General features: G+C 39.6%; 2 protein-coding genes across 2 annotated transcripts; one reads left to right on the forward strand and one right to left on the reverse strand.

Moving 5' to 3' along the window:
- The first annotated feature begins 4,083 nt into the window (after positions 1–4,083).
- On the forward strand, positions 4,084–10,932 carry LOC134621093 (receptor activity-modifying protein 1-like). The gene is made up of 3 exons (XM_063467526.1): positions 4,084–4,138; positions 6,641–6,779; positions 10,677–10,932. The coding sequence occupies exons 1-3, from the start codon at positions 4,084–4,086 to the stop codon at positions 10,930–10,932; spliced, it is 450 nt and encodes a 149-aa protein (XP_063323596.1).
- Positions 10,933–13,535: 2,603 nt separating this feature from the next.
- Positions 13,536–16,150, reverse strand: LOC134621017 (putative methyltransferase DDB_G0268948). The gene is made up of 6 exons (XM_063467408.1): positions 16,043–16,150; positions 15,764–15,924; positions 14,585–14,798; positions 14,398–14,501; positions 14,177–14,314; positions 13,536–13,623 (listed from the first exon to the last, which is right to left on the reverse strand). The coding sequence occupies exons 1-6, from the start codon at positions 16,148–16,150 to the stop codon at positions 13,536–13,538; spliced, it is 813 nt and encodes a 270-aa protein (XP_063323478.1).
- Between the last annotated feature and the right edge of the window lie 10,057 nt (positions 16,151–26,207).

Below are 26,207 nucleotides of genomic sequence, written 5' to 3' on the forward strand. Positions count from 1 at the left end.
TTAGAAACTAGTGTGTGTTTGAGGAATATTTTTTTCATCCCTTCTCCGAAAACAATAATATTTTAGTTAATGCAATTCACTGGGATTCATACTGAAGTTAGAGGATTAAAAAGTATCAAACTTATCATTGTAGTATTGATCTGATGCCAATACGAGCCCTGATATTGATACTATTGATATAATTTCGATCCACAAACCTCTGCTGCTGAGGGACCTGAAGTGAAGGCCGTATCTCCTCAGTAGCATAAAGGCGGACATCAGGACCCTCACAAAAATCATTAAATGGGTTACTTTGTTTGCTTTTCCATCACAGATGTGTGTGTAATCACTCTCTAAAGTTTTCTGCATTTGAAAAGTCACATAAATATTAAACTGTTTTCATACAAGCTGTAGATTATATTGGGATACACACAAAAAAAGATACTTTAATGTATCTGTCTGGGCACAACCAAAAGTGAATGGGAGAGTGCACTCCAAGGCACTGCCTTTGTGCATTTGACAGTGCACAAAGGCAGCTATTTGTAGCTTTTTGCTTTGTGCCTTCCAGAGACCAGTTCAGAACCTGTAGAGAAAGTTCTGTACCTCTATAATTGTGCAGCTTTAAAAAAAAAAAAAAACCTTTAAAAAAGGTCAAAATTGTGTATATGGGGTTGTCATGGTTCCCCAAGTAATTGTGTGTGACTTTTTCAGCTTACCTCCCTTTAGCTGAAGATGTGGCTGCCCAGGGCTCCTGGCGCACCCATTTATCATCGACACTTATCATCAATTCATTTCAATTCAGTTCAATTTCATTTATATTGTACCAAATTCCAAATTGCAAAGTAAATGCCCTACAACCCTTATAGAGAAAACCCCCCAACAATCATCTATGAGCAAGCATTTGGCAAAGGTAGGAAAGAAAAACTCCCAAAACTCAGACCGGCTGGGGGTGAGGGCAATGAGACAGGGCAAAAATACACAGTATACAGTTTATAACCCGCCACTCGCCATTCATCAGGTTGTTGAGCTACCCAGTGTGGTAGCATCACTCAGTCTTCTTTGGTATTTAATGATTTGTTGTTTACACGACAACCTTACCTGTAGAATCCTTCCTGGTGCATCAGCCTGGATAGCTTCTGGTCATACCTACAAGCGCCACTCTCACCGCACTCAAGAATACTTACCTGACCCTGTGGAAAGCAGTGAATATTCACCTGCGTTGGAGATTCTGAAAATCAGAATCAACTTACCTCAAACTGACAGAATTGGAGAAAAAAAATAGTACAAAGAAACTTTGGCAACTGGACCAAATCCTTTCTTGAGTGTAACTTGAGTTTGATTCTCAGTTATATTGTGAATACTTACCAGTTGTTGTTCATTAAAATTATTACATTTCTTCAATCTTTGTCCTGCAATTAAGTCTTATGCGCAAATCACAGCAGGGTACAGATTAATTTAATAAAAATATTTTAATATGTAGTTGTACACATGGAAAATAGGCTGGAACATCTGAACCCAAAGATGCAACTTCACCAGGTAACCTGACACGTAGTCTTTAGACTGTTTGAGGAAATCTGAGAACCCAGAGAAAATCCACCAAGCGTGACGTGAACAAAAGATGCCACAAGTTCAAACCCAAGAACTTTTTACTATGAAGTGACAGCACTAACCTCTTCATCACAGTGACACTAAATATATGACAGATACAGAGTGAAATACGTATCCATCCGTTTTCATAACCACTCACCCAGTTCAGGGTCATGAGGGAGCCGAAGTCTGTCCCAGCTGTTGTTGCATAGATACACCTTGGATGGGCCATCAGTCTATCACAGGGCCTAAAGGTTTTCTGTTTAAAAAAATGAACACTGAAACAATAAAATGATCAAATCTAAGCGTGGAGTTAATATTCTGCATTTTTTGTTTTTCTGCTGTCCCTTAAAATCTAGAAGAAAAGTTGCCTTGTTGGGTCACACGTCTTAATCTTGTTCAAGCAAATGTGGAGACCCATTAAACCTGTAGTCTTCCTAGTGATCAGGATGGGACGACTCTTTCCTCTGGTGATTTTGTTTCTAGTTTCAAATCTACTCCAATACAGCATAATGAAATGGTCCAATATTCATCAACTTAACACATAAATATCAAATACATATAAATAACATGTTGGATGGAAAATAATATGTTGGATGGTTAATGTTGATCTGTAATGAGTGTAAGCTGTCAGTCTGCTGTTTACCTCGGCCTAAATATACAGATGTGGACAATATCTGGATGTTCACATCTGCATATTTAGGAGGCTGTAAAGAGTCCGATACAAGTTGATGGGTCTGTGAAGCTCACTTCTGATGACATCGATACTGAATGAGTTGTTGAGGATGTGCTGAACCTTTCTATCAGCAAGCATAGCAGTTAGCCTCTGTTAGCTGCTGTTAGCCTCTGTGTGTTGCTGTTAGCCTCTGTTAGCTGCTGTTAGCTGGCATTGATGAAAAGTTCTTTGAAGCAGAGCTAACATTGTTGGACTAATTGAAAAAACTGTCATGTGAAAATGTAATCAAATGGGGTTTTTTTAGAAGGAAAGTGCTACTTTTAGGACATCCAAGCCTAATAATTACCTTAACTTGTAACTAGCTGTTATTATTGTTTAGCTAGTTAATTGTCAGCTGTCCAGAGACGATAGAGTCATGTGTCTAATCTGCTGACAATAAGCTGAGCATTCAGTTACTGTGGTTCTGTTATTTTGGACCAGCTGCCTGCTGACTTGAGAATAATTACATCTGTGCACGCACTAAGGAAAAAAAAAAAAGAGTCATAATCTTTCTATTCACAAAGGCCAACACTAAATTGGGGTTTTGTTTTGCTTTGTTTTGTTTAAAGTTTTTTGCACACACAGGTTTTTATGTCTTTATCTTCTGTGTTATTAAATATATGTTATATGTTACATAAGTTATATGTAATAAATGTTATTAAATAACCTCAAAACTACTTACAGTACCTTTTAAGTATTAGCATTTTGTGCCATGATTAAGATTTGCTGTTTGCAGACATGGAAATGAACAAATTCACTATCAAACACCAAAATGAACAGCAAGTTTGCCTTTAAAGCAAATCATTACAATTTTTTTAAAAGCTTTTTAGCTCCACAATGCCTACAAACTTAAAGAAGATCCAGCTTGCACGCTGTCAGTCTACACTCTGTAAAGTCAGCCACATGAAAACACTCATCGGTGCCACGGGATTACTCTCTCACACACCCATCGGCAGAGACAGCCACGCTGGGTGGCAGCACAATGCAGAGCAGCGCTGAGAATACTAATCAATCTGTTCCTGTGCAAAATTCCTCAGATAAAACATTCAATTATAGACATTGCGAGCTGCATGAGATTTGTGCCGATACGAGTGTGACATGAAAATGGGAATTCTGCCTTTGTGCGCTGCTGCTGTGAAATGGGGTCCCAGTGTGAGCCCACCGCCGGAGATGTCTCTGGGTATTCACACTAATGCATTAATCCTAATACAAATAAGAAATGGGGGAAATGTGACATTTAATTAAAGACTCGTGATGAGTCTGATGACATGCTACCTCACAGTTGGCCTCTGCTGTGAGAGTCATGTATATATGAAAGAAAATCATCCAAATTCTAGATGTTAAATGGTTATAATTGGATTATTCAACAAAAACGTAAATACTGAGGCATTAAAACAGCACACTAGTGTTTTTTCCAGACTCTAAATTGCTGCTATAAAGCATGCACTGTAGACTGAACTAATTTTGGTATCTGACTTTGTTTTGTCCCCTGTGAGCAGTTCCACGCAGAAAGCAGCCGGACAAGGGGCTCAGATGACAAGCAACGTTTCTATGATTAGGGCTGCAGCGAGGAGGGGGAAGGAGGGTGCCACAGAGGAAGGTCAGGGGGGCTTTTACACACAATCAGTTGCCGCCTTCTTGTTGACAGCACACCGTGAACTGCGGTTAATTTGTTTCTAACGTGGTGGTACCGTGACGTTCCCGACTCACTGGCTCTGGCTATTGGAGTTAGAATGAGGCTTTGCCGCTGATCTCCGGGGAGTGAGCAGAGCGCGTGAAACTTTTTGGGGTTTGTGTTCAGCATGGCTCTGGAGACCACCTTGCTCCTGAAAGCAGGGTTTGTGCTGCTGATGGCAGGTGAGTCCATGGTACTCAGGCAGAGAGTCGCTATAGGTGGATTAATCTTAAACCTTGTTTATGTTTTTCTTTGAAAAAAAAAAAAAGCAGGTCTTTGAAATGTTAGTCTATTTAGAAATTATTAACAAGTCTTGGTTGATTTATGGCAGAAAAAGGGACGAGGTAAGTTGGGATTTTGTTTTCTTGGGTTTCTCGATAATGTTTAGTCTATGAATAGACTTGATCTGTTTGTTAAAAGTCCACTATGCTCTATGTGCTTTGTTTCTGGAAGAAATTCTGAAAAACCCACCATTATTCACTCAACCTTACATTTCACTAGCATTTGCCCTCATCTCCCTTCTTGCATGCTCAGCAGGCCATTGTCATTGAACGTAACCAGTCAAAAAGAAAAAAACATATGTAGCAGCTGTGTGAAGAAGTGCATTTCATGGTTTTACATTTTCAATAACTTTGTTTCAGCGTTTGAAAATGAAGGCAAACGTGATAGCATATGACCCATGTGACATGTTAGAGAGTAAAGTGGATTATGTCTCCAACATTCCTTGAACCTCTAATATGAAATTCTTGGGAAACCTTTGAGGAATATTGTTCCAGAAACACACTGGGAATTCCTTAAATTCATCTAGAAGGAAAGACCATATACTATTAAAAAATGATGTAGCGGTTGTGGGTTCGTGGAGTGCTCCTTGAAAGTATTTTGTCCATCAGCAGTTGCTTTTGGGAAAAAGATGTGTTTCATTTGGGACCATAATTTACAAAAGGAACTCCGTGTTTTTGTTGAATTTCACTTGAAATAGGAATTTAGATATAAACTTACCAGGAAAAAACAATTACTGAAACCTACAAAAATGAGCTGAAACTTGAAAAAACTATAGAGAGGAAGTAGATTACCTAATCTAAATTCAATTGGGAATTTGTAATTACTAAACATCACCAACAATATGTGAGTAGGTTGTGGTGCTTAAAGGTTCTTCAGTCAAATACAAAAATATCCCCCACACAATCACACCACCAGCAGCAACCTTAACTGTTGATACAAGGCAGGATGGCGCCATGCTTTCATCAGCTGACATCAAAATCCGAGCAGAAATGGACACTCATCAGACCAGGCAACATTTTCCAATCTTTGATTGTTCGATTTTTCTGAGTCCACACAAACTGTAGCTTCAGTTTCCTGTTCTTACTGACAAGACTGGCACCCAGTAGGGCCTTCTGTTGCTTTAGGTCAGCCTCTTCAAAGTAGGCATTTTCACTCAGAGAACTGTCGCTCACTGGCTAGTCTCTCTTTTTCAGAACCTTCTCTGTAAAACTCTAGAGATGGCTGTGTGGTACCCTTTGAGATGACGAAGTCACAGCATATTCATATTTGTTGCTGATTTTTAGAGAATTTGCAAAAATGTACCATATTTACCAAACTTACTGCTCCTAATGTAGGTTTTCCCTATTAGTTAAGCCTAAATATCATCCAAAAAACAATGCGTTTCAATGAAAGCCTTTTAAAGGGTTAATGTCAGCATGGAGCATTAATATTTGTGGGAATGATTTCAAACCCCATCATCTAATATTCGTGAGAATCAGCTTTTAAAATCCATAAATGTTGAGTCTCAGAGATTCCCATTGGACTGATGCGTGTTTCCTAACCTAACACAGTTGAAGGCAGAAAGTCAATAGAGCATAAACCTTCAGTCAGAAGAACATCTGTCAAACTATGCCTCCATTTTCCTGGAAATTGTAATCCAAATACAGTGCTGGTTAACAGCCAAGTTGAGGGGCAACTGTGAATCCTCCAAGCGGCAGTTGCCATCAGAGGCTGGTGAGACATGACTGTAGATGATAGACAAGCTAATATTCACTCCCTTTTCAGGAGATTACCGTGCGTTTGTTCAGATCTTGCTTTGCCACAACAGTTTCTCACATTCTTCTTTTGTAGCATCTCTTTTGAAGCTCCCGTGTCAACACGTTCAGTCTTCCTTTGAGTGCAGGGAGAGCCAGCAGGGACAGAGCAAACATAATGTGCACACAGTCGGCCCTTATCTGGCCCGAACAGACTGGAGATCCACCATGTTTCTCGATCGTAACAACAACCTGTTTGTTTCCACGCAGGCGTTTTACACCAGATTAAGCCTCCCTCTCCTACTGTACTCCTCCGTGGTGCTACATTCAGCCTCGAGTCCTGCGGGATGGCCGCGGTCTGCCTCCACGTTTAGAGGCTGTTTACACGCATCTCTGAAGTAAACAAATGGGATTGGGACTTTGCCTGCAAATTAAAATCTTTTCTTAGTGAAAGTAACAGCCTAATAGGGAAGAAATGGCCCAGTAGGAATAACCATTGCCAGGACATGACCTTGTTTGCTGCACAAACATATTTCTAATTATGAAGATAACTACTGCAGCACTTTGCAAAAATCTTTTTGAATGGTTTAAAATGAAACAAGCTGCTACAGATATATATTTTTAATTTTTTTTAAATATTTCTGTCTTATTTCTGTTTTTACTTTGTAGTTCAAGTCCTTGCATCAGTGTCTGGCTGTAACAGGGGAGTCTACACGTTTCTTATCAATGATCTCTGCTTGGCGAATTTCACATTCAACATGGAAAATCTGGATCGAGGTTTATGGTGCAGCTGGAAGGACACAATGGAGTGAGTTCACTGACTCGAACATGCAAAAGGGAAGAAACGCATGGTGGGACATAAAATCACATATTTTCCTGCATGAATCTGTACTTGTAAGTCAAAAAAATTGCAATTTATAGAGTCACAACCTCCACACAGACCCTGGTAAACAGCAGATATTGTGTGTTGCAAAGCAGCTTGCAGATGGAGCAGCGGCTGTAGCCAGGGTGGAGCAACTTAGTTTGCTTCACATGAGGTTTGCCAGGTACACAATTAGAACAATATCAACTGAACAGTTAGCTTATTTTGGCTGGCTTTGAGATCAGTTTAATGAGATTTCTTGACTTACTGGTCTTATGCTAAATTCAATAAATAATTACATTGTTACTGTTACATACAGCAGAGTGCAAAAGCCTTGAGCCACTCCTCATATTTTTAAATTGTTTGCCTTGAAAGTAGGAAATAGGTGCAGTGATTTATTAAAATGTACAAACACACATGTAAATACAGCATTAAGGTAAGCACATGTAAGCTAATGGGCTTGAAAGTGAATATTTGGTGTGACCATCTTTATTCTTCAGCACAGTCTGAACTCTCTTAGGCAGCTTTCTTGTCACGTCTTTAAGTCGTCTTCAGGAATAGTTCTCCAGGCTTCTTGAAGGACATTCAAAGCTCTTCTTTGGATGTTTCTGCCTTTTGTTCTGTTCTCTGTCAACATGATCCCACACTGCTTCAGTGATATTGAAGTCGTGTTCCACTGTGTGTGATTTTTTTTATACAGGTCTTTTACTGCATTGGCAGTGTGTTTGGGATCATTGTCATGCTGAAAAATGAAGCTGTTGCCAGTCAGATGCTTTCCAGATGATATTACATGGTGGATAAAAACCTGATGGTACTTTTGTGCGTTCATAATTCCACAAATCTTTACAAGATCCCAAACACCACTGGCTGGAATGTCATATGTGGATTCATCACTCCATCAGACCTGTTGTCACTGAAGCCACCCTTCCACTTAGACCATTTTTGATGAGGCTTCAGTGAACAGTAGATAAATGAGCTGAAGGCACAGATGTATCTCTTAAAGACCTGACACTTCTTAAGGGCATGAATTTTAAATACTGTTTGTGTGCTATAAATTGTTTTTAGGCCTGCTACGTCTTCTGTTGTCCGCTCTTACATCCTCAGCGATTGGATGGCTCCCAGGAACTGGACTGAAATGAGTGAAAAGCAGCCATTGTCCAAAGAAAAACTTTTGAAAGACCTTCAGAAAGCCTGGAGATCTGTTGCTCAAGAACACTTTAAACAAATCACAAGAAAGTCTGGCTCTTTGGAAGAGAGTAAAGTGGGTTGGCGTCAGTGTAACAGAAGAATGATGGTGAGAAAAGCTGAAGTCCTCATGCTGTCATGTGCATGAGGATTATTTGATGTCTCAGTCATTTCGCAGTTAAACAGCTATAAGAAGCAGCTGATGGCAGTGTTCTGGATTCACACCCAGACTATATAAGTCTTTGATATGCCAACATTAAGGCCTCGTGTTTATATCATTCACCTCTAAGTGAGTACTAATATCTTAGCAGGTGCACTGACAGACTGGTATTTCTGAGCTTATTAGAGGCATAAAACTTGTTTATCTATCTGTTTATCTGTTTACTCTCTCATGCACCAACACCAGGGGAAAGCTTTACTGTATTTGTTGGCCATTATATCGTCTCAGTACTTGGTGGCTTTGTTTCCAAACCCTGACAGTCAGGGAGTGAGTCAGACAGGAGGATGAAGGGAGTCGGGGGACCCAAAGAAGAAGCTGCTGTCAAAACTGTGTGATTTCCCTCCTGGTTCACAGTCCTCACTTGGTCCAGCACATAACTGGGGGTGGTGCTCGGTGTGTGTGTGTGTGTGTGTTTGTGTGTGTGTGTGTGTGTGTGTGTCCATGGGTATGTGTGCTCAGTTGTAACTCATAAAGAATTTGCACAGGCAGTTGGAGGGGCTGGCAGTTGCATCACCAAACTCCTAGCAACAACGTTTGACGCCACTGTTCAGGCTCACAGGAAACATTTGAGACTCCCAGGAAAAAAGCCGGTACAGAGAAAATTACAAGTATTGAAAAAATATTTGTGGATTCAGGCTGTGTAGTAATAATGACAAGTAAAACATGAATTCAAAGACCAGACATGTACCATCGCTCATTTCGGTACAATCAGTCTTTTTACTCCTGTTATAGCTTTCCTTAATTAGGTATGACGTGGACTCCACTTCAGTCATGTACTGAATATAAGACAGTTGTCATCGTCTGGTTTATGGACTGATGTTTTGAAGCTGAAAGTTTAGCATTTTGACGTTCATTTCCTTTGCTCCAATTACAATAATTCTGAATGAAGACTTTGGGTCAGTTGATTATCTGCACTGATGTGCAGCCACCTAATTGTAACAGCATGAGATCTGATAAAGTGATGAAGTGCTTTCATCTCCTTCAGTGGCTATTTTACTTCTGGCACCAGTCTGATCAGCTTCCTGTTGTCAGATATTCATCACCTGTTCAGCGCAGTAGTTGCCATCGTGTGACTCTAAATTCTCTCACTTTTTTTGTGTTTATTTTTTTAAACAAACTTCACAGATGGTAAATGGATTAGTACTCGTATAACGCTTTTTCTCTTTAACTGAGCATTCAAAGCAATTTTTACTGCAGGCCTCATTCTCCCAGTCTCACATGCATTCGTATAAGCCTATGGTCATGCACACACTTACACTTCGATAGAAGCATCAGAAGGAACTCGGAGCTTAGTATCTCACCCAAGGATACTTCGATTATCTGGGGATCATATCACCGAATTTTCAATTGGTGGACGACCCGCTCTACCTTCTGAACCACAACTGCTCCACAGCAAGGGGCATGAGCCGGTCATGGTCCCTGGCTTTTCCAACCTACATGTCCAAGTATCCTTGAGCGAGATACTAAACCCTGAGTTGTTTATTATTTATGAAAATGTTTGTGCTTCTGTCTCTGAAAGTTTCAGTACTGGACCTTATTAGAATCGTAATACAAGGTACATGTAAACGTAGCTGCTGAGGCACAGGAAAACCTTTTGGTGATGAGGGAGAAGCCAAATACATGGACTGATAAATGACAAAGGTAATGCAACGCTATAAATACACAAGGTACTAACTAGATATAGGGGAAATCAGTGACCTAGGGACGGCAGTCACAAAGGGGGGGGGAAAGGCAAATTAAGGAAGTAAAACAACAGTTCACAAACAGGTTGGAGCAGCTAGGGATCCAACCACCAACCCTCCAGTTAAGAGATGACCTGCTGTACCTACTGAGCCACAGCTGCTTCATTAAACCATCTCAGGATGGCCACTGTCGAAGTCGTCGTTGGTGCTGACCCCAAACCTAAGCCTAACTAACCTTAAACAAGAAGATCAAGTTTTGCCCATTTTTGCCTTTCTGTACGGTACGGCAGGTTTAGGCTTAGACCTCAGAGGGTTAAAGGGTTGGATTTTGTGATCACTTCACTTTCAGAAACACAGGTAGGCACAGTGGCCGTCTGGAACAGAATCTCTCCTGGTATGGTGCAATGCTGTACTGAGGGCAGTACCCTGTTGGTATGCATCTCCATTTCCTCTGCTCCCCACTACTTAGCAGTTATATTTAGCAGTGTTAAGCCCACTGGTAATTCTAGACACTCTTTTGCCTTTTTTTCTCCCCACCAACAGGAATACCCTGCTCTATTCCCTCTCTGAAAGGACATTTCAAAGACATCACAAGATTCCAGCCGATATTTCTGTAACAATTTGGGTTTTCAGCTTGATTACTTTAAAATGTTTCACCAAACATTCAGAAAAAGGATCAACTTTAGTAACACCTTTTCTTTAATTACACATACTAAGTTCAGCATGAATCTGCCTGTGCTCTGCCGTCCTCTGCAGGATCTATGAGGGACTCACAAACTGCACATACCAGGTGGCCTTGAGGATAAACTGCTTCTGGCCAAATCAGATAGTCGACCGTTTCTTCATGGAGATTCATCAGATCTACTTTCATGACTGCGCTCTGACTGGTCGGCTCCTGCATGACCCACCGATTAGCATCCTCGCCCCATTTATCACAGTGCCTGTACTGGTCACCCTGCTCATGACTGCTGTAGTGGTGTGGAGGAGCAAACGCACACAGGGAATGCTATAGGGACCGTCAGAGTGTTAGGTTTGGGCTTGTAGAGCGTTCCAGAAGACATTTCTTAAGCATAAAGCATGCTCTTTGAATTTTCTTTTCATATTCCCGTGTTGATATTGAGCATATTGACTATTTGGAAGTTGCAGTGAAACAATTGCATGTTGTGAAAGATGTTAATAGAAATAAATTCTGTATTTGGTATTAAAACTGTCTGTCCGGTCACTTCTAGCGGCTAAGTTCACCTCTATGAAAATGCCTAAGTCAGGGACACAAAACACTTTTTACATAGCGGGCCACATGCAGTCCACTTTGATCTTAATTGGGCAGAACTAAACATCTGAATCCTGAGATATTGTAATCTAAAAAAAGACACTATTATAGCAGAAATGTCTATAGCAGATATTGGAAAAACAGGAACTTCTCTATTTAATTGTTTATCTATTACATAGTTACTTTGGTGTTGTATGAACAGCAATGTGGGTCGAGTTTTTAGCAATAGGAAAAGCTGCAGAACTTATGACAATACAGCTAAAAGTTCAAAATGTGTCCTCTATTTCACATTTTCTAAAACCTTCCAGTGGGTCAGATTGGATTCAGTGGACTTTTAAAGCCATTTATGTTAATTACTATCTGACATCACGGCCCTTACAAACAATCTGCATAAATAACACCTGACAGTAGAAGAGACTGACGTGATTGGAGCCATTCGGAGGAGGGTGAAGAGATGAAAAGGAGAGCGGGAATTAGAAAACAAATGTAGGATGAAGAGAGGAAATTGTATGAAATAATTTTAACAGCCAAAATAAACAATGTTACAGTTTTATAGTCCCTCTATATTTGTTTACCTTTGAATAAATTCCACTGTATATTTATTAAACATTTTTGAGGCATCGTTTACAATGAAGCAGGCACTTAGTTATCATAACATAAATGGCACGGAGATAAATCTGTCCTGTCCTTTGGTGCAAATCAGTAACAAAAACTGCACCAGAGAGGCAACAACAAGACCTCAGGGCATTGCTCTCTCCGTATCCCTACAGTTTTGCTTTTTGCTAGTGTTCTTGTAACTGCTGCTAGCATGACTTTTTGTGCGAGTAGGAGCAGAAGCACCTGGCAGGTCCACAACTGCAGCCTCTAGTCTTCACAGATGATTTTCAGTAACATAAAACGTCTCCAGACTCTTTAATATCTGTCACGTGAGTTCAGTGTTGGCCACTGTTTGCAAAAATTATAAAATAACGATATTATAAAATGAGGATATTTATATTTATCTCCAATGTGTGGCTTCAAACCATGCAGCACTTTTTAACTCTGTGTTTTGAAAAGTGCTTTACAAATAAAGTTATTGTTAACAAGTTATTATTCTCTTCCCCTTCCTACTTCCACAAAGTAGCAGATACAACTAGTTTATTAGACAAGTAAGCTGGTCAGTCACTGAAAACATGTGGTGCAGAGTTGTTATGGTTTTCTATTTTCTAATTGTTTTTTATTTTTGTTTTGAGTATTTTTTTTTTTCAATTTGGTGTAATTTCATTTAGTTTCCAAAGTGAATTTTCTCATTTCAGTGTTTGAGAATGTTTAGTTTGTTTTTAATTATTGTTTTTTGTATTTTTTCATTTTAAGTTCAAAGAGGGCATGTGCCAGAGGCACAATTTAGGAACATTAGTACAGGTATTACAATAAAACACACTATGAGTCAACTGTCTAGAGAACAGTTGACTCATAGTGCATCATAGTATTGTAGATATCTATGTCTGTCAGTGACTCATTAGGCAAGTTGTAATATTTTTCTTAAACCAAACTAACAAATAATAAAACTAAGGATATTTCAACTAATCTATCTATCTATCTATCTATCTATCTATCTATCTATCTATCTATCTATCTATCTATCTATCTATCTATCTATCTATCTATCTATCTATCTATAATTTTATACTTCAATAACTTGTAATTTGAAAATAGAGGTTGGGGTACTTACATATTCCTAAACTTCACATTTCATATCATTACAGTACACAGAGGTTTCACATCAGTTACAGAACACTTTTTTTTTTTTTTTTTTTTTTTTTACTGCAGTTTACTTATCACAAAAAGAAACAAAAGTGCACTCAATACTTGTCAAACTCAAGATTTTAAGATTGCACACGAGATTTTCATGGACTTCATTGAACGAAATGGCTCCATCTAGTGTTCACTCTGAGATTTTCTATAGGGCAGTTGATAGTCAGTAGTCTAAAATTAATTGAAGAGCAGCTTCATTTCATTCAGATTCGAGTTAATATTAATAGAAAATTCTGATTTGCATTTTCAGAAAGAGAAAAAAAAAAAGGAAGCGCTGTGAGGCTTGTACAAAAGCGCTCATCAGTAGGTCTAAACAACTAAAAAATAACAAAAAATTTTTTGCTAACGCACTCTGTTAGAGTTAAAATCTTTAATAAAAATGTTACAATATTTAAAAAAGTATAAGCAACTCGGCAAGGATAAGCACAACCTGCACATATTGACTAAAAAGTCTTCATCAGGGTCTAACAAGGCAGTTGTTTGTTTTAAGTGGCGACGAGCTAAAAAACCTTGGAAAGCAATCCTAAACAGGATTCATGCATTCTGAGTGATCAAGGTTTGCACGCCAGCCAGTAGAAATAATGCATAATCATCGTGACTTCAGTCTCAGGAGAGGACACCTTCATTGCAGACATCAACCTGGGATAAAAGACAGAGAGACAGAATGGTTCATTATGATTTAAAGGAACTATTGGATGACAGATTATGTGAAGTTGTAAATTAACAGCAACCTCCAGAGGCTCTATCCTTCATTAAATTAGGCAAACATGCAGGTGAAACTCTTTAAAGAGACAGAACAAAGTGAAACTGTTTAAATCTTCCCAAACTTTAACAGTAATTAAATACAATGTCATACTTATATATCCATGTAAAAGTTATGGCTCAGCAATTCTCCTCCATATATTGTGCTTGCTGAGCTATTCTCTCCTGTCACTGGCGGGGGAATTAATGGCGGATATATTATCAAAGCAGTAAAAGCCTTCAACAGTTAAGCTTAGTCAAGCAATGTTTGGCTTTTCTGATTAATGCCCCAGACTGTGCCAATATTCAAAGCTGTATTCTGGCGGGTTTGATAATCAGAAATAAATTAAGCTGGGAAGATTACGGGAATCAACGGTCAGCGCCAGGTGAAGGGAGGTGAGGGTTCAAGGCCAGGAGTTAACGATTAGACTGGTGAAGTTCAATGTCTCACTTGTTCCTGATATGGTCAGAGAGATGTTTGGCCTCAGCGGGGTCCTTATTCTTCAGTTTCTGGTAGCTGGAGAAGGTCTCCACCATGCCAATATATTGACTCAATGGCAGGGTCCTTTTTGTCTGCAGGCACTCGTTCCTGGACACATTTGGACTCATAAATAAGTATGTTCTGGTCAATGTAACTGAAGTTGACTTCTGGCAAAGCTTCTGAGAACTCACCACTCTTTGTCTGGGTAAGAGCAGGAGTTGAACATGTCTAGGTAGATCTTCTTAGAGGATTTTCCAATGTAGGGATCTCGGAATGGAAGCAGGGCGCCATAAAACTGGTGGGACAAAGAAAGAAAGTAAAGACAAACTTTAAAGCTTTTTGGGGAAAGCATTCATTTATAGTGGCTTTGGGATGAACCTCTTTGCATATGTCATTGAGAGCGCTGGAGATGTCCCCATACTCAAGCTCCATGTCCATGGTGTAGCTAAGGAGAGCCAGGCAGCCTCCAGGCTTCAGCACCCTGTCAGCCTCCTTGAGGAACCGCTGGTGATCAAACCAATGAGCTGCTGTCATGGCACTCAAAAGGTCCACCTCTCCAGATGCAAATGGTAGCTCTTCTGCTGGACACTGCCTGATGTTAAGGTGAACAGAGTCAGGACAAGGAAAAAATAGGGCTCATTATAGATGGGAGAGATGAATAAGGGAAAAGCTTTGAATAACAAAGCATATTCTTGCTTTTGTGGATGATCTTATTTGGATTCTCTTCCATTTGTAGAGGAATAATATAATTCAATGCTGGTAATTTAGTTTACCGCTCAAGTCTCCAAGTGCAGTACAAACATGTCACCACTTTTTTCTCTGGAGTTTTCTTTCAAAATTTTAAACCACTCATTCATTTGCAGCCCATCCAAGTCAGAAAGGGGGAAGTGGAGCCCATCCCAGGTGTTGTAGGGTCAACACCCCTGGACAGGTCACTAATCTCTTGCTAGGCAAACACATAGAGTAAGAGCCATTCACGCTTACTTTCCCACCTAAGGTCAATTTAGAATAATCAACTAATCTCACTCCATGTTTGTCTTTGGACCGTGAAGGGGAGAAAAGACCCCTGCCTGGATTCAAACCTAAGACCTTCTCATGATGCTAACCTCAGATCGGATGAAACAACCTGCTGAAGTTAAGAACATCAATATGTGTCAATATCTGTCTGACAGGTGGGTGTGGGACTTATAGAAGACCACTTTGCCTGGTACCGATTGCCAAGTGCTTCTGATCAAGGCCACGTCCCATGGATAATGTGAGGCCACCGGTGACCCCTGTAACAATAGGATTTGATCTTCTATGATGGTTTTGTTTGAGAATGCTACCCAAAGTGGTAAGCTCTTTGCAAAGAACTTACAACCATGTTTATCTAAATCTCTCTTCATCTACAACAATCAAGGAATGATTGACGTAATGTAGCCTTTACTTAAAGAACTGCCCCAAAACCCAAAATAATTACATAATGAAGATGCTGAAGAAAGCACAGAACCTTTGACACATTGGTTTATCTAAATCACAGCCTTGATTTCACATCCACCACATTTTGTTCCCCTTCACCTGTATGAGACATTTGGAGGGTTCTTATTGGCTTGAGCTGTCACTATCTGGGCGGGGCTGACGTCGGTTCCAACCACTTTGGTGAAGTATGGAGCCAAAAGGGTCGTCCCTTGCCCCGATCCACAGCCTACATCCAGTGCAAGGTTAAATGGTTTTGGTGTCTACAAGAAATGCTGTGATTTTAGAGTACATTTAACTGCCTGAATGTAATAGAACATTAATGGATAGAGACACAGTATTTGTTCAAATGCTATCAAGCACATAAGCATAAACACATACCCTTTTCTCCATAAAGCTCATAACTGTGCTGACCAGCTCCTGGGGTGCCACTCTGTACTGCAGGTAAGCCGCCGCATGATCTTTCCCCTCGAAGAGCCGCACAGCCATGTTACTCCAGCAAAGTGTGCCTGCAGACTGTATGCAATATGTGACTGAATACTATGACTTGGCACTTTGAGCTCGTCTTTATTTAACCACCGAGTTGAAGATTAACTGCCAGAGCTGTGCACTGTGCACCATGTGCTACGGCTCGCAATTAAACTATGCATGGGATCAATTCTTTTAAAATGTAGCATCGCAGTTAATGATCAACTAGGTGGGACATGACGATGGGAATGACATGCATTACACAGGCAACAATAAGCTTAACTTTACACACAAATTACAAAAAATATTCAGGACTTTATATTCAAACATAGCATTTGTCTTATAGTTTTGGTCAAGAATGGAAAAGCATTGTAATTATTATTACTTCTACAGATTCAGTGCTGTGCATTCATACGTCTGCACCTTTAGGCAACAATCAGCAGATGGCAGTAAATGCTCACATAGATATGATGCTGTGTGCTGAAGAAGCAGACAGCTGCTGAAAATAATTTAAAAACAAATTTTTCATCAGTTGAACTTGAAAGAAGTCATCTCCTTGTTTATTCTTACACAGAGTTGTACATTGATATTATCACTATCTGGAGAAAATTAAAGTTTGATAAAAACTCTTATTATATATATTTTATACTCAAGAAGCCTAAAATGTATCTGCTCCTGCAGATCGACTCCATATAATCTGTTCAACCTCACACTTTGGTTCCAAGAACATCCTGAAGTAATTTAAGTTGAAGGCTCTTCAAACAGCCTCGGCCTTGTATTTTCTTACCAATCAACAAACATTGATCCTTCCTGCTTCCCTGTTCAATATCTATTGTCAGATATGGTTTGCAATAAGGGTTGTGTTAAAAAAAAAAAGAGATGGTAGGGGTTGGAGTAAAGAGGAGACAGAGGATGAGGTTCCGGTAAGGTGTCCAACTCTTACCCTTACCATGAGGCTGCGTGCAGCCCTGCAAATCAATCAACTCTGATCAAACCTGTCAGCTATATTCAATTTAAACTGGTCACTGCTCTCTCTCTCTCTCTCTCTCTCTCTGTGTGTGTGTGTGTGTGTGATGGCAACACAAAGTTGCCATCCATGTACGTGTTTCTGCTCAAACCAGTATTGCACCAAGTCTTTATCACCATGTCTTATTACAGTGTCCCCACAAAAACACACACACGCACACACAGGAGTCATTAAAACACAAAGCCAGTGGAGTCAGACAAACAGCCTCACATATTGCTTTAATATCTGCAGGCAGTCCCGACACAGTAAAAAAGAGCTATGGGAGCGCTTCCATCGACTGTGACAAGCAGTGTTGCTAATGCTGCATGGGGAATTTCAACTGAAAAGCAATCACACAGGTAATCCACAGCAGGAGGAGAATTTATTACAGATACTTTATTTAAACGTGGCTTCCCCCCCCCCCCCCCCCCCCCCATGAAAGCAGGTGAAATGAAAAAGAAAAATTATATTTTTTTTCACATTATATAGTGTAGAATTCCTAAATTTGTATCTGTTTAAAAAGGCAGGAATTATGGGCAAGGCGATAAAGGCTGATGAGTATGTACAGTATGAATCATAAAAATGCATTCAAACCAAAAAATAGATGTATGTGCAGTTGTAAATACCCACACACTGATTTCCTCTTTCTTCAGACAGTGTGAGTACAGAAACACGCAGGGTAGGGGAATGGATAGATGGGGATTGAGTATAAAATCCCACTTCCCTGTGGAAATCTCAGCAGGTAGAAGCAGATTGCAGCTGTTGGATGGAATCCATGAATTTAGAAAACAGTCTTGTAGCCATGCTGAAAGCCGTGATATTTTTGAGGGCAGGAAATTTTTGTCATGGCTTTTGAAGTATTTTCACAGACCCATGATTCCTTCAGCACACTATTATAAAGGAAGCATCATGGAAACCCCCAAATGAAAACAGTGACAGTCTCTGAGAGTGTAGTGCTGAAGCCATTTGGAGATTAAATTTAGCCTGATTATTAGCATAAGTGTTAATAAGAGGGGATTTCCATTCAACTAAACTAAGAAAGGGTTCACCAGAAAAAATAGCCCTTATTTCAAATTGAGTTGCTACTAAATACTGACTAATATCTACCAAATGTATTGCATATTTATTGCAGAACTTTATTGCGCATATACCTAATTTTAGCCTGTTAGCTTGCTTCCCATTTAGCTTAAGTTGTTTAAATTTAAGATGTTTTATGGCCCATAAAATTGGCATCTGTTAACTCATAACCCAAGTTGCATTTCACAAAAGAAGAAAGTTGATTGTATTTGTGTTTATGTGTTTGTGACCTCTTTTTGAACCAAAATACTGAACCGGTTGTGTTAGCATAATCAGTTAGGTTAGCTTAATTGTGTATTTTCTAATCATTCTGAAACCTATGTCTGCATTAAAAAAAGAAATACTATTTAAGCTTATATATTATTTTATGGCAGTTTTAACCTAAATAATCATAAAACCCATGTAGCTAGCTATTGTTTAACACTAAAATTGGCATGAGAGTAATTATTAATCGTCTAAAAACCCTTAAAAACCCTCAATCTGATATTTCATGACTTTTGCTAAAATGGTTTTGTTCATCATATAGTGTATGTTGTTAAATGTGGAATAAACAAAATTGCATCACAACACAGCTTAATATTAGCTAACACTAGAACTCCCAATAGAATCATTTTGACCCTATAGAAAGCAATGTTTGCAACCCCCTACACACATTTTGACATGAAAACCACTGTAACTATACTATTAGACTAAAGACCACTATTTTATTATTATGATCTGCAATGAAATAATCTGAATCATTTGTGAATTGTTAAACCAGTAAAAACACCAGAGATTTAAACTGAAATTTAAATTTACATCTTGTTAACTCTTATAATGTAAAAACTTGAATGAAAATTAACAGTTTAGCTGGAATTGTATAGATTATTAGCCTGTTTCACATTTAGCTCGATTAGCGTGAATATTGTTCAAAACTAAAATATCCTGTGAAATAAACCTTATTGATATCAATTTAGGTTAAATTTTACAAATTCACACCTTAAACTGAAGCTTTGTGTCCAAAATGACTCATTTGGTTGTCACAGTGAGTTAGGTTAGCTTATAATTCTAAATCATTCTGAAAATATTAGCTCACATGGAAAGAGCATGTTTTTACAGTGGAATAATATGTAAGTTTACATAATGCCTACAGTTTGTATCTATCTAATTTTAAAATGTGCTTGGCATAAGACTAATTTGGAAGTACAGAGGTTGAATTTACACACAAACTTTCTAAGATTTAATGAATGTTTGGGGCAGCTCTGTAGGCTACTGGTTTTTCCCAATTAAAGGCATGAAATCAACTGAAGAGAATAAAACGGAAGCCAAGTCTTTCCTTGTCTTTTTACTGGGCCACCAGGCATTGTGCCAAACAGCGCTTGCAATCTCTGGTAGGATATGAGGATCTTAAATCTTCACCCATTAAAACTTCACTGAGACACTCTGTTTTCTTAACAGCCACTTGTAAAGAAAACAAATATCGCAAGTATTGAGGAGATCTGGTTGACTCAGAGGCTGCATTTTTATAGCTGAGACGCTGGCTCTGAGATGCACTCGTACAGCTAATCCCACTCTCAGAGGAGAGCGGTAGGTATTGGCTTTGATGATAGAAATGGATTAAACAGATTACATTAAAGGCCAGTCTAATTGAACCAATCTATCCTGATTCTGCTGCTGTAAGATAAATGATGCGCAGGCCAGATAGTAGATATAGGTCGTGTGAGTGTGTGCTTGGCTCCAGGCTTCTCAATGGACGTTCATAGGCTCGCTTGAAAAATACAGCAAAAGCACTTTCGTCTTGTTGAAAGAGGTTGAAAGAGGGACCACAGTGAAGATTAGCTTGTGAGATAACCAAAGAAAATGTCTACAGGACGTTAGTGTCTGTGATTCCGCCATTTACTGTCAGATTATCTTAATTTATTCCAAGATAAAATGAATCCTTACATATATAAAAACCTTAAATATATAAGAGCAACCCTGCAGGCTGATTTAAGTTTCCGAGAACATACAGATGTGTGACCATCAAATAAAATAATAAAAGAAAACAAAGACAAACTTATTAATTAAATCAAGTGCAGTGTTAAGAATCTTTTTGATTCAAGTGGATTAAAAACAAAATGGTTATGCGTTATGTAAATCAATAGATAATGGGAAAAGAAACATACATAGCCGCCATTATATTACATCACAAAGTGCTGCTAATGCGCAAAATGAATTTCATTAGTCTGAGCTTCACTGCAGAGTTTTAGTGTTCTATGATGGTCTAAATACTCTTTCAAAGGATTAACATTCAAAGGCACAGAATTAAAATAATGAAAGGAAGCACAGAAAACTAGTAACCGTATGGCTAAAAGAGATAAAATATGTATTTGCTGAACAGCATTCTCCCTCACACCAATAAGTGATATTTCAAGCCAATCAAATTCTGATGGCCGACGTAAGTCTGCACCACCACATTCTGCTTCATTCTTGCCTCTTTCTTTAACTTTTGGATGACTACCTCTGTGTAGGGTTTTTTTATTGACGGTGTCCAGCTGAAGTGAGCATGACAGGGTGACCTTTCCCTCCAACCTCGTTATCAACGTGAACTCGTTAAGATGGACTGTTTAATTAGCAGTAGAATGGCAATCAGGGAGAAGGTGGAGATCACTGTGGTCACTGACACGGATCAATGATCTTCAGGGAGCCTTCGCGCTCAGCAGCAGGGGACTTTTATACATGCCTATGCAGGCTGGATGTTTATGTATACTTACATGCATGTATTAAATGTTTAATGCACTATTATTCTTAATCTATTATTTGTAATGTTCTCGTTGAATCTAAAAATATCAGAAACTCAAAGTTGCGGAAATAACTGTTATCTTTCCAACACGACACCCCAAGACTGAGATATGTACAGCCAGTTTCTGAAGATGTCTCGTATTAAAGGCTCCATCTGTACTCCAACAGATGCAAAATGGGGATAAACGTAAAAAGCTAATTTGATTTACATCAAAATTATTACAGTTTATAACCTTTTTAATGGCTAAGCTCGCTGCAGTGTTTTGGAATGTGGCTGCAGGGATTTCCTACCGCAGATGTTGGATGAGGCCGATCAGGTCCAGGCTCATATTTGATGTTCCAGTTCTTTCCACAGATGCTAGATTTCGGTTATAGTTTGTGCTCTGTGTGCAGGCTAATCAAACTGGAAAAGACACATCTTTATGAAGCTAACTTTGTTTTCATGTTGGCAAAGGACCCCACTAGCCCCAAACTCATAAGCCTGGCCATGTCCACATACTTTTGGTCTTGCAGTGTAGGCTTTATCGGCGGTTTTACAAATGCCACGCCACCTGTGACTGCCAAATAATATCCTCCCCACCACAATGGTTGGAAATACCAGTGTGAGACTAATATCCCACTTTTATTGAAAGCCGAGTTCAGTGGAAAACTGATAAAACAGCCCTGGTTGACATGCAGACATGCATGCACACACTCTCAAAAGAGTGTGCAAACACGTGCGTGTTTAAACCCGCACACAGATACACAAACATTCAGGCGAAGAAATGCGAGCAGGGAGCCAAGAGCCGCCGCACCTGGTGAGATCCAAGTAAAAGTGAGAAGCATAAAAAAGAGCTGAACGCTCAGGTCTGCTGATCTATTTTTACCGCAGAGCAGAGGGCAGAGGGAAAGAAACAGAGAGAGAGAGAGCTTCCTGCATAATGCATGGCTCTGTAGAGCAGCAGTGGCTTTTACACTGCACTCTCTCATTGGGCTTCCAGGTGTCTGTGCTGTCTGTCAAACAAGCAGCTTATAGAAGGGCCAGGTGCTCTCATATGACTGTATTTGAGCTGTCTCAGAGCACAAGGCCACCAGCCTATCCAGCTGCTCGGTCTCTCTCTCCGAACACAAGATCTCACCGGTAGTCTCATTCAAACCTCTCTCTGAAGTGGAAGAGCGTTCCGAAGCTGGAGGGGAAAAACAAGTACAGACTCATGCATATTATACAGCCTGGGCTGGAATGCAATACCACTCTGGGGGAGAGAAAAAAAGAGCTATTGTTGCATATATCTTGCAAAGATTGACAGTGTTTATTTTGGTGGCAACTCATGAATTGAGCTCATCTCAGAAGCAATCGTTTTAACCTAAAATAGTGGGCAGAGAAACCCAATAGGAAGGAATACGCCGCTGAGCTTCTGAATCATTCGAGAGAATCAGCTTTTAATCAGCCACGGTTAGTTTAAATGTTTTTCTAGAGTCATCTAGTCACCCCATACACAGCCGATTTAAAGAGCCTAGACATCAGCTCTATATCTAAATGAAAAGCCAAATAAGTGAAAGGGCGAAGAGCAGGACAGTCCCCCCAGTGATCAATCAAATGCAGACTAGCAACCGAGCACCAACTCGCTCTGGGAGTGTAGATGTGAATGTGAATGTTAGGCCTCAGTCACATAGGCCTAGAGATTGGTTGATTGGAAAAATGTGTCTTTCCTAACTGGCTGGTAAGTGGTTGGTGGCTGTTGCTCTGTGAAATTGGTCACAATAGCAGATTCTTCAGTTTCTCTGCTGTTTGATGGCTAGTTTGACAGTTTATGAGTGTTTGCAGACAAACTGGCAACTTCTGCAGAAACCTGCTAGCAACCAAAGCAATGTGAAGGAGGTTTTCAGTGCAGCATCATGTATCTCTTTGCAACCAATTTGATGCTAGAGACTGCCAACAACAACCAACCAACTAGTCACTAAATACATGCTCTTTCCTTGTGACTAATGCTTACCGGCAGGTTGCTGACTGGTTTCTAGACCTCCACGAATGGAGCTTTGACAACTGGTTTGACAGCCACTGTCAGTAGACTCTCAACCAATCTGGGAATATATATTTTTTTCTCCCCTCATGACCAGTGGTTGCCAGATAGTTGCCAACAGGTCCTTAGGTCTACATGACTGAGGCCTTATGTCATTGATTAGGCTCCAGTATACAGCTAGTAAATGAACTTATTGTACTCGTAATAATAATGTTCATTGTTTTAGGAAAATGACAGCTCTATACTTTTTACTTTTTCTCTGCCCTACAAACCTCTCTGAGCCAAGTTCTAACTGAGGCCTCTTCCTTCTGAAAGGGAGTTCTTCTTCGTCACTGTCCCCAAGTGCTTGCTGACATTGGATAAATAACATTTTTACTGAATCAAAAGTAGTTTATTGGTTCACATTGTTGGTTTATTGGTTCGTATTTGTGTATGATTGGGAGAACATATTTGCCTGTGCAACTTGTTCAAAGGATGAAGCAATTAGTTTAAAGAATTTTGTCAGATTGAAAGAATATGACAGAAGAATCAACCAATATTGCATTCAAAGAACTTTAGAAAATTGCTTTTAGAGCCTAACAATAGGACTGGAGACTGGAGATTACCCCCTCCCCCCTCCATTCTCCCCCAATATATTGTAGTTAGAAAATCAAAAATGCCTTCTTAAATTAAAGCCAAAAAATACCTTGATTTGATTTGGCACTAGGCCATCTGAGCATTCCTAAAGGGGGCTGGGTTGCTGCTAGGCATCATAAGGAGGGAGAGTAATGAAAGCTTGATGAGGATGCTTCTCTGAATCCACCAGCATGATTAGGCTTTAATTACAGAGGGCCACCTCGACATATTCCCAATAATTGGAAACACCTAAGAGCTTGCCTGTCCATGGCATGGAACCAAAGAATCCACGACTCACAAACACTGTTAGGACAAAAGTGTCGTTTGGATTTTTGATGCTCTTGATTTTGACACTAAAGACTGAAGCCTGACTTCATGGATATGAGCTGCTGAGTAGTTTGTAATCTTACTAAGGAGTTCTTGTTATCACTGGAGACAGTGGCAGATAGCACTGATGATTGGAGCATGGATTACGACAGGATGAGGGAGGCTTTAAACTTGTTGCAGATTCTCAGTATGCTGGCATGTCTACGTTGCCAGATGTGACAACAACATCACTATATGGCTGCCATACGCCTACAAGACACCCACAGGCATTGGCAGCTCCCTCTGTGAAATTTCCTATTGCACAACCTCATGTAAAAAAAGGGGGCTTTATATTCTACTGGTTAGGTGAATCACTGCCTTGTCTAAAGAATTCAGGTTTTTCTTTCATAACAGATGCTTCAATTCAGTGCTTCACACCATTTATACCCTCTTTCAGTGGTGGGAACCATGGCTCAGTCATTGTATATAAAACAAAGACAGCGTTTCTGAAATGTGCTCAGGTGTTTTGTGGGTGAATAGCAGAGCAGAGATATAGACGATTCAAGGGCACAGTCGTACGCCTGTGGGGTGCTGAACAATGACACAGTATGTTTAAAAAGTGGATTTTTTTTATGTGGTTTGAATTTTTTATCGTTAAATGATACATTTTTCATTTTAAGTTTAATTTCCAATTCAGAACTAGGCCTTTTCTTACAACCTTAATGGCCTCGTCTGTCAAATAATTTATAATTTACCTGCCTGATACCTGGGAAAACCAAAAACAGAACGCTCTTTTGTTCATACAAAGCATGCGGTTGTCAATGATGCATGTACGAAAAGGTGTATGCACATAAAAAGGTCGACACCTTTTATTAAATTCTGATGCATTTACTGTTTATTCATATATTTACTATAGATTGAAATCCATATTTAGGATAAGATGAGCTTTTATCATGGGTGTTGTGATCCTGTAGTCTTTCCTGATTTAGATAGATGTCATCTTTGATGCAACAGGGTGAGGGGACAGGGTGAGTGAATACACATAATCAAGGATTCAGCAGCTCTGTTTATCAACTCAGTTTTCCTATTATTCAGATTATTCTGCTTGGCATCCCTGGTGTAATTAGCTGGATAACAAATCCACTTCTTTCCACACTGTGTCTGCATTAATTCCGTTGTATTCACTGAGTGTCAAGTGCTATCAGGAAAGCAGAAAATACATGGAATGGGTTGTTGTTTAATTTTGGATTTTCAATTCTAACTGTGTGATCTGACATGGTTTGGGGCTATTGTGAGCCATTTTTTAATGGTATTTCATCGGGTCCATCAGATTAGGCTCCAGTGTGAATCCTTTTCTTAGCCTCTAGCATGGCTTGAGGGATGATATGATATTTCTCCTGGTCAAGCCACTGCTTTGGTTCAGAAAGAGACATCTCAATAACTATTGGATGGATGCATTCGTGATCCACAGAGACTGAATCCTACTGGGTTTGTTGGTTCTCTTACTTTTTCCGCCAATATTACTCACACTTGAACAACCAAGAGTGTGAACAATCAAAATAACCTATTTGCCATAAGTCCAACCAGCTGATTGATCCTTCTTGAGCTGGTTGACTGCTTGCCTTTATTTTGTGTCTTGTTTTTGTTGGCTTCAATATTTTGTGGAAATTTCAGGCACACTTTTTGTTTTGGACTGATACGAGATTGACAGGAAAACCCAGAAGTTGAGGGTTTTTTTGTTCAGTGAACTACTTGGGATTAGTAAAACATGAAGTGGATTTCATTTTTGCATTTGTGAACGAACTGAAATCTATGGGACTGAGTTGAAAGAGGTTTTTCTTGTGTGCGTGTGTATGGATTTATGAATATATTTTTGCAGTATTTATTCAAAATGCCATTGGGCTTGATTCCATTTGATGTTCAGGTATTTTTCTTGACTTGTTTCAGGAATCAGACTGGCAGAAAGATAATCTCACATGTCAGGAGATAGACTAGGCTGGCATCCCAAGTCTATAAGACCCAAACCCAAGTAAAATGTCTCGCTGCTTTTTAAGAGACAACCAAGATTTCACTCAGTATTACATAGTCTTTAATGCTCCACAAGCTACAGACATTCACCAACAGATGTCTGTACAAAATCTTGCAGATCCAGTGGCCAGAGAAGACTGTCAATAAAAGACCGTGGATAAGAACAAATCAGGAACCAACAGCCACACAGATCTTTAGAAGAAAGTGGAGCTGGATTGGGCACACCTCAGAAAGCCTAACATCACTAGACATCACTAGGCAGGGCATGACCTGGAATCCACAGGGA

Source organism: Pelmatolapia mariae, linkage group LG23, assembly GCF_036321145.2.
Source record: "Pelmatolapia mariae isolate MD_Pm_ZW linkage group LG23, Pm_UMD_F_2, whole genome shotgun sequence".
In the NCBI taxonomy this organism is placed as follows: Eukaryota; Metazoa; Chordata; class Actinopteri; order Cichliformes; family Cichlidae; genus Pelmatolapia; species Pelmatolapia mariae.

What these genes read in the sequence shown, in the direction of transcription:
- LOC134621093 (XM_063467526.1), top strand. Translation starts at nt 4,084, where the DNA reads ATGGCTCTGGAGACCACCTTGCTCCTGAAAGCAGGGTTTGTGCTGCTG. An exon ending in GTTTGTGCTGCTGATGGCAG is followed by an intron (nt 4,139 to 6,640) that starts GTGAGTCCATGG and finishes TTTACTTTGTAG; the next exon opens with TTCAAGTCCTTGCATCAGTG. An exon ending in AGCTGGAAGGACACAATGGA is followed by an intron (nt 6,780 to 10,676) that starts GTGAGTTCACTG and finishes CGTCCTCTGCAG; the next exon opens with GATCTATGAGGGACTCACAA.
- LOC134621017 (XM_063467408.1), bottom strand. Translation starts at nt 16,150, where the DNA reads ATGGCTGTGCGGCTCTTCGAGGGGAAAGATCATGCGGCGGCTTACCTG. An exon ending in TGAGCTTTATGGAGAAAAGG is followed by an intron (nt 15,925 to 16,042) that starts GTATGTGTTTAT and finishes CATTTCTTGTAG; the next exon opens with ACACCAAAACCATTTAACCT. An exon ending in TCAATGACATATGCAAAGAG is followed by an intron (nt 14,502 to 14,584) that starts GTTCATCCCAAA and finishes TTGTCCCACCAG; the next exon opens with TTTTATGGCGCCCTGCTTCC.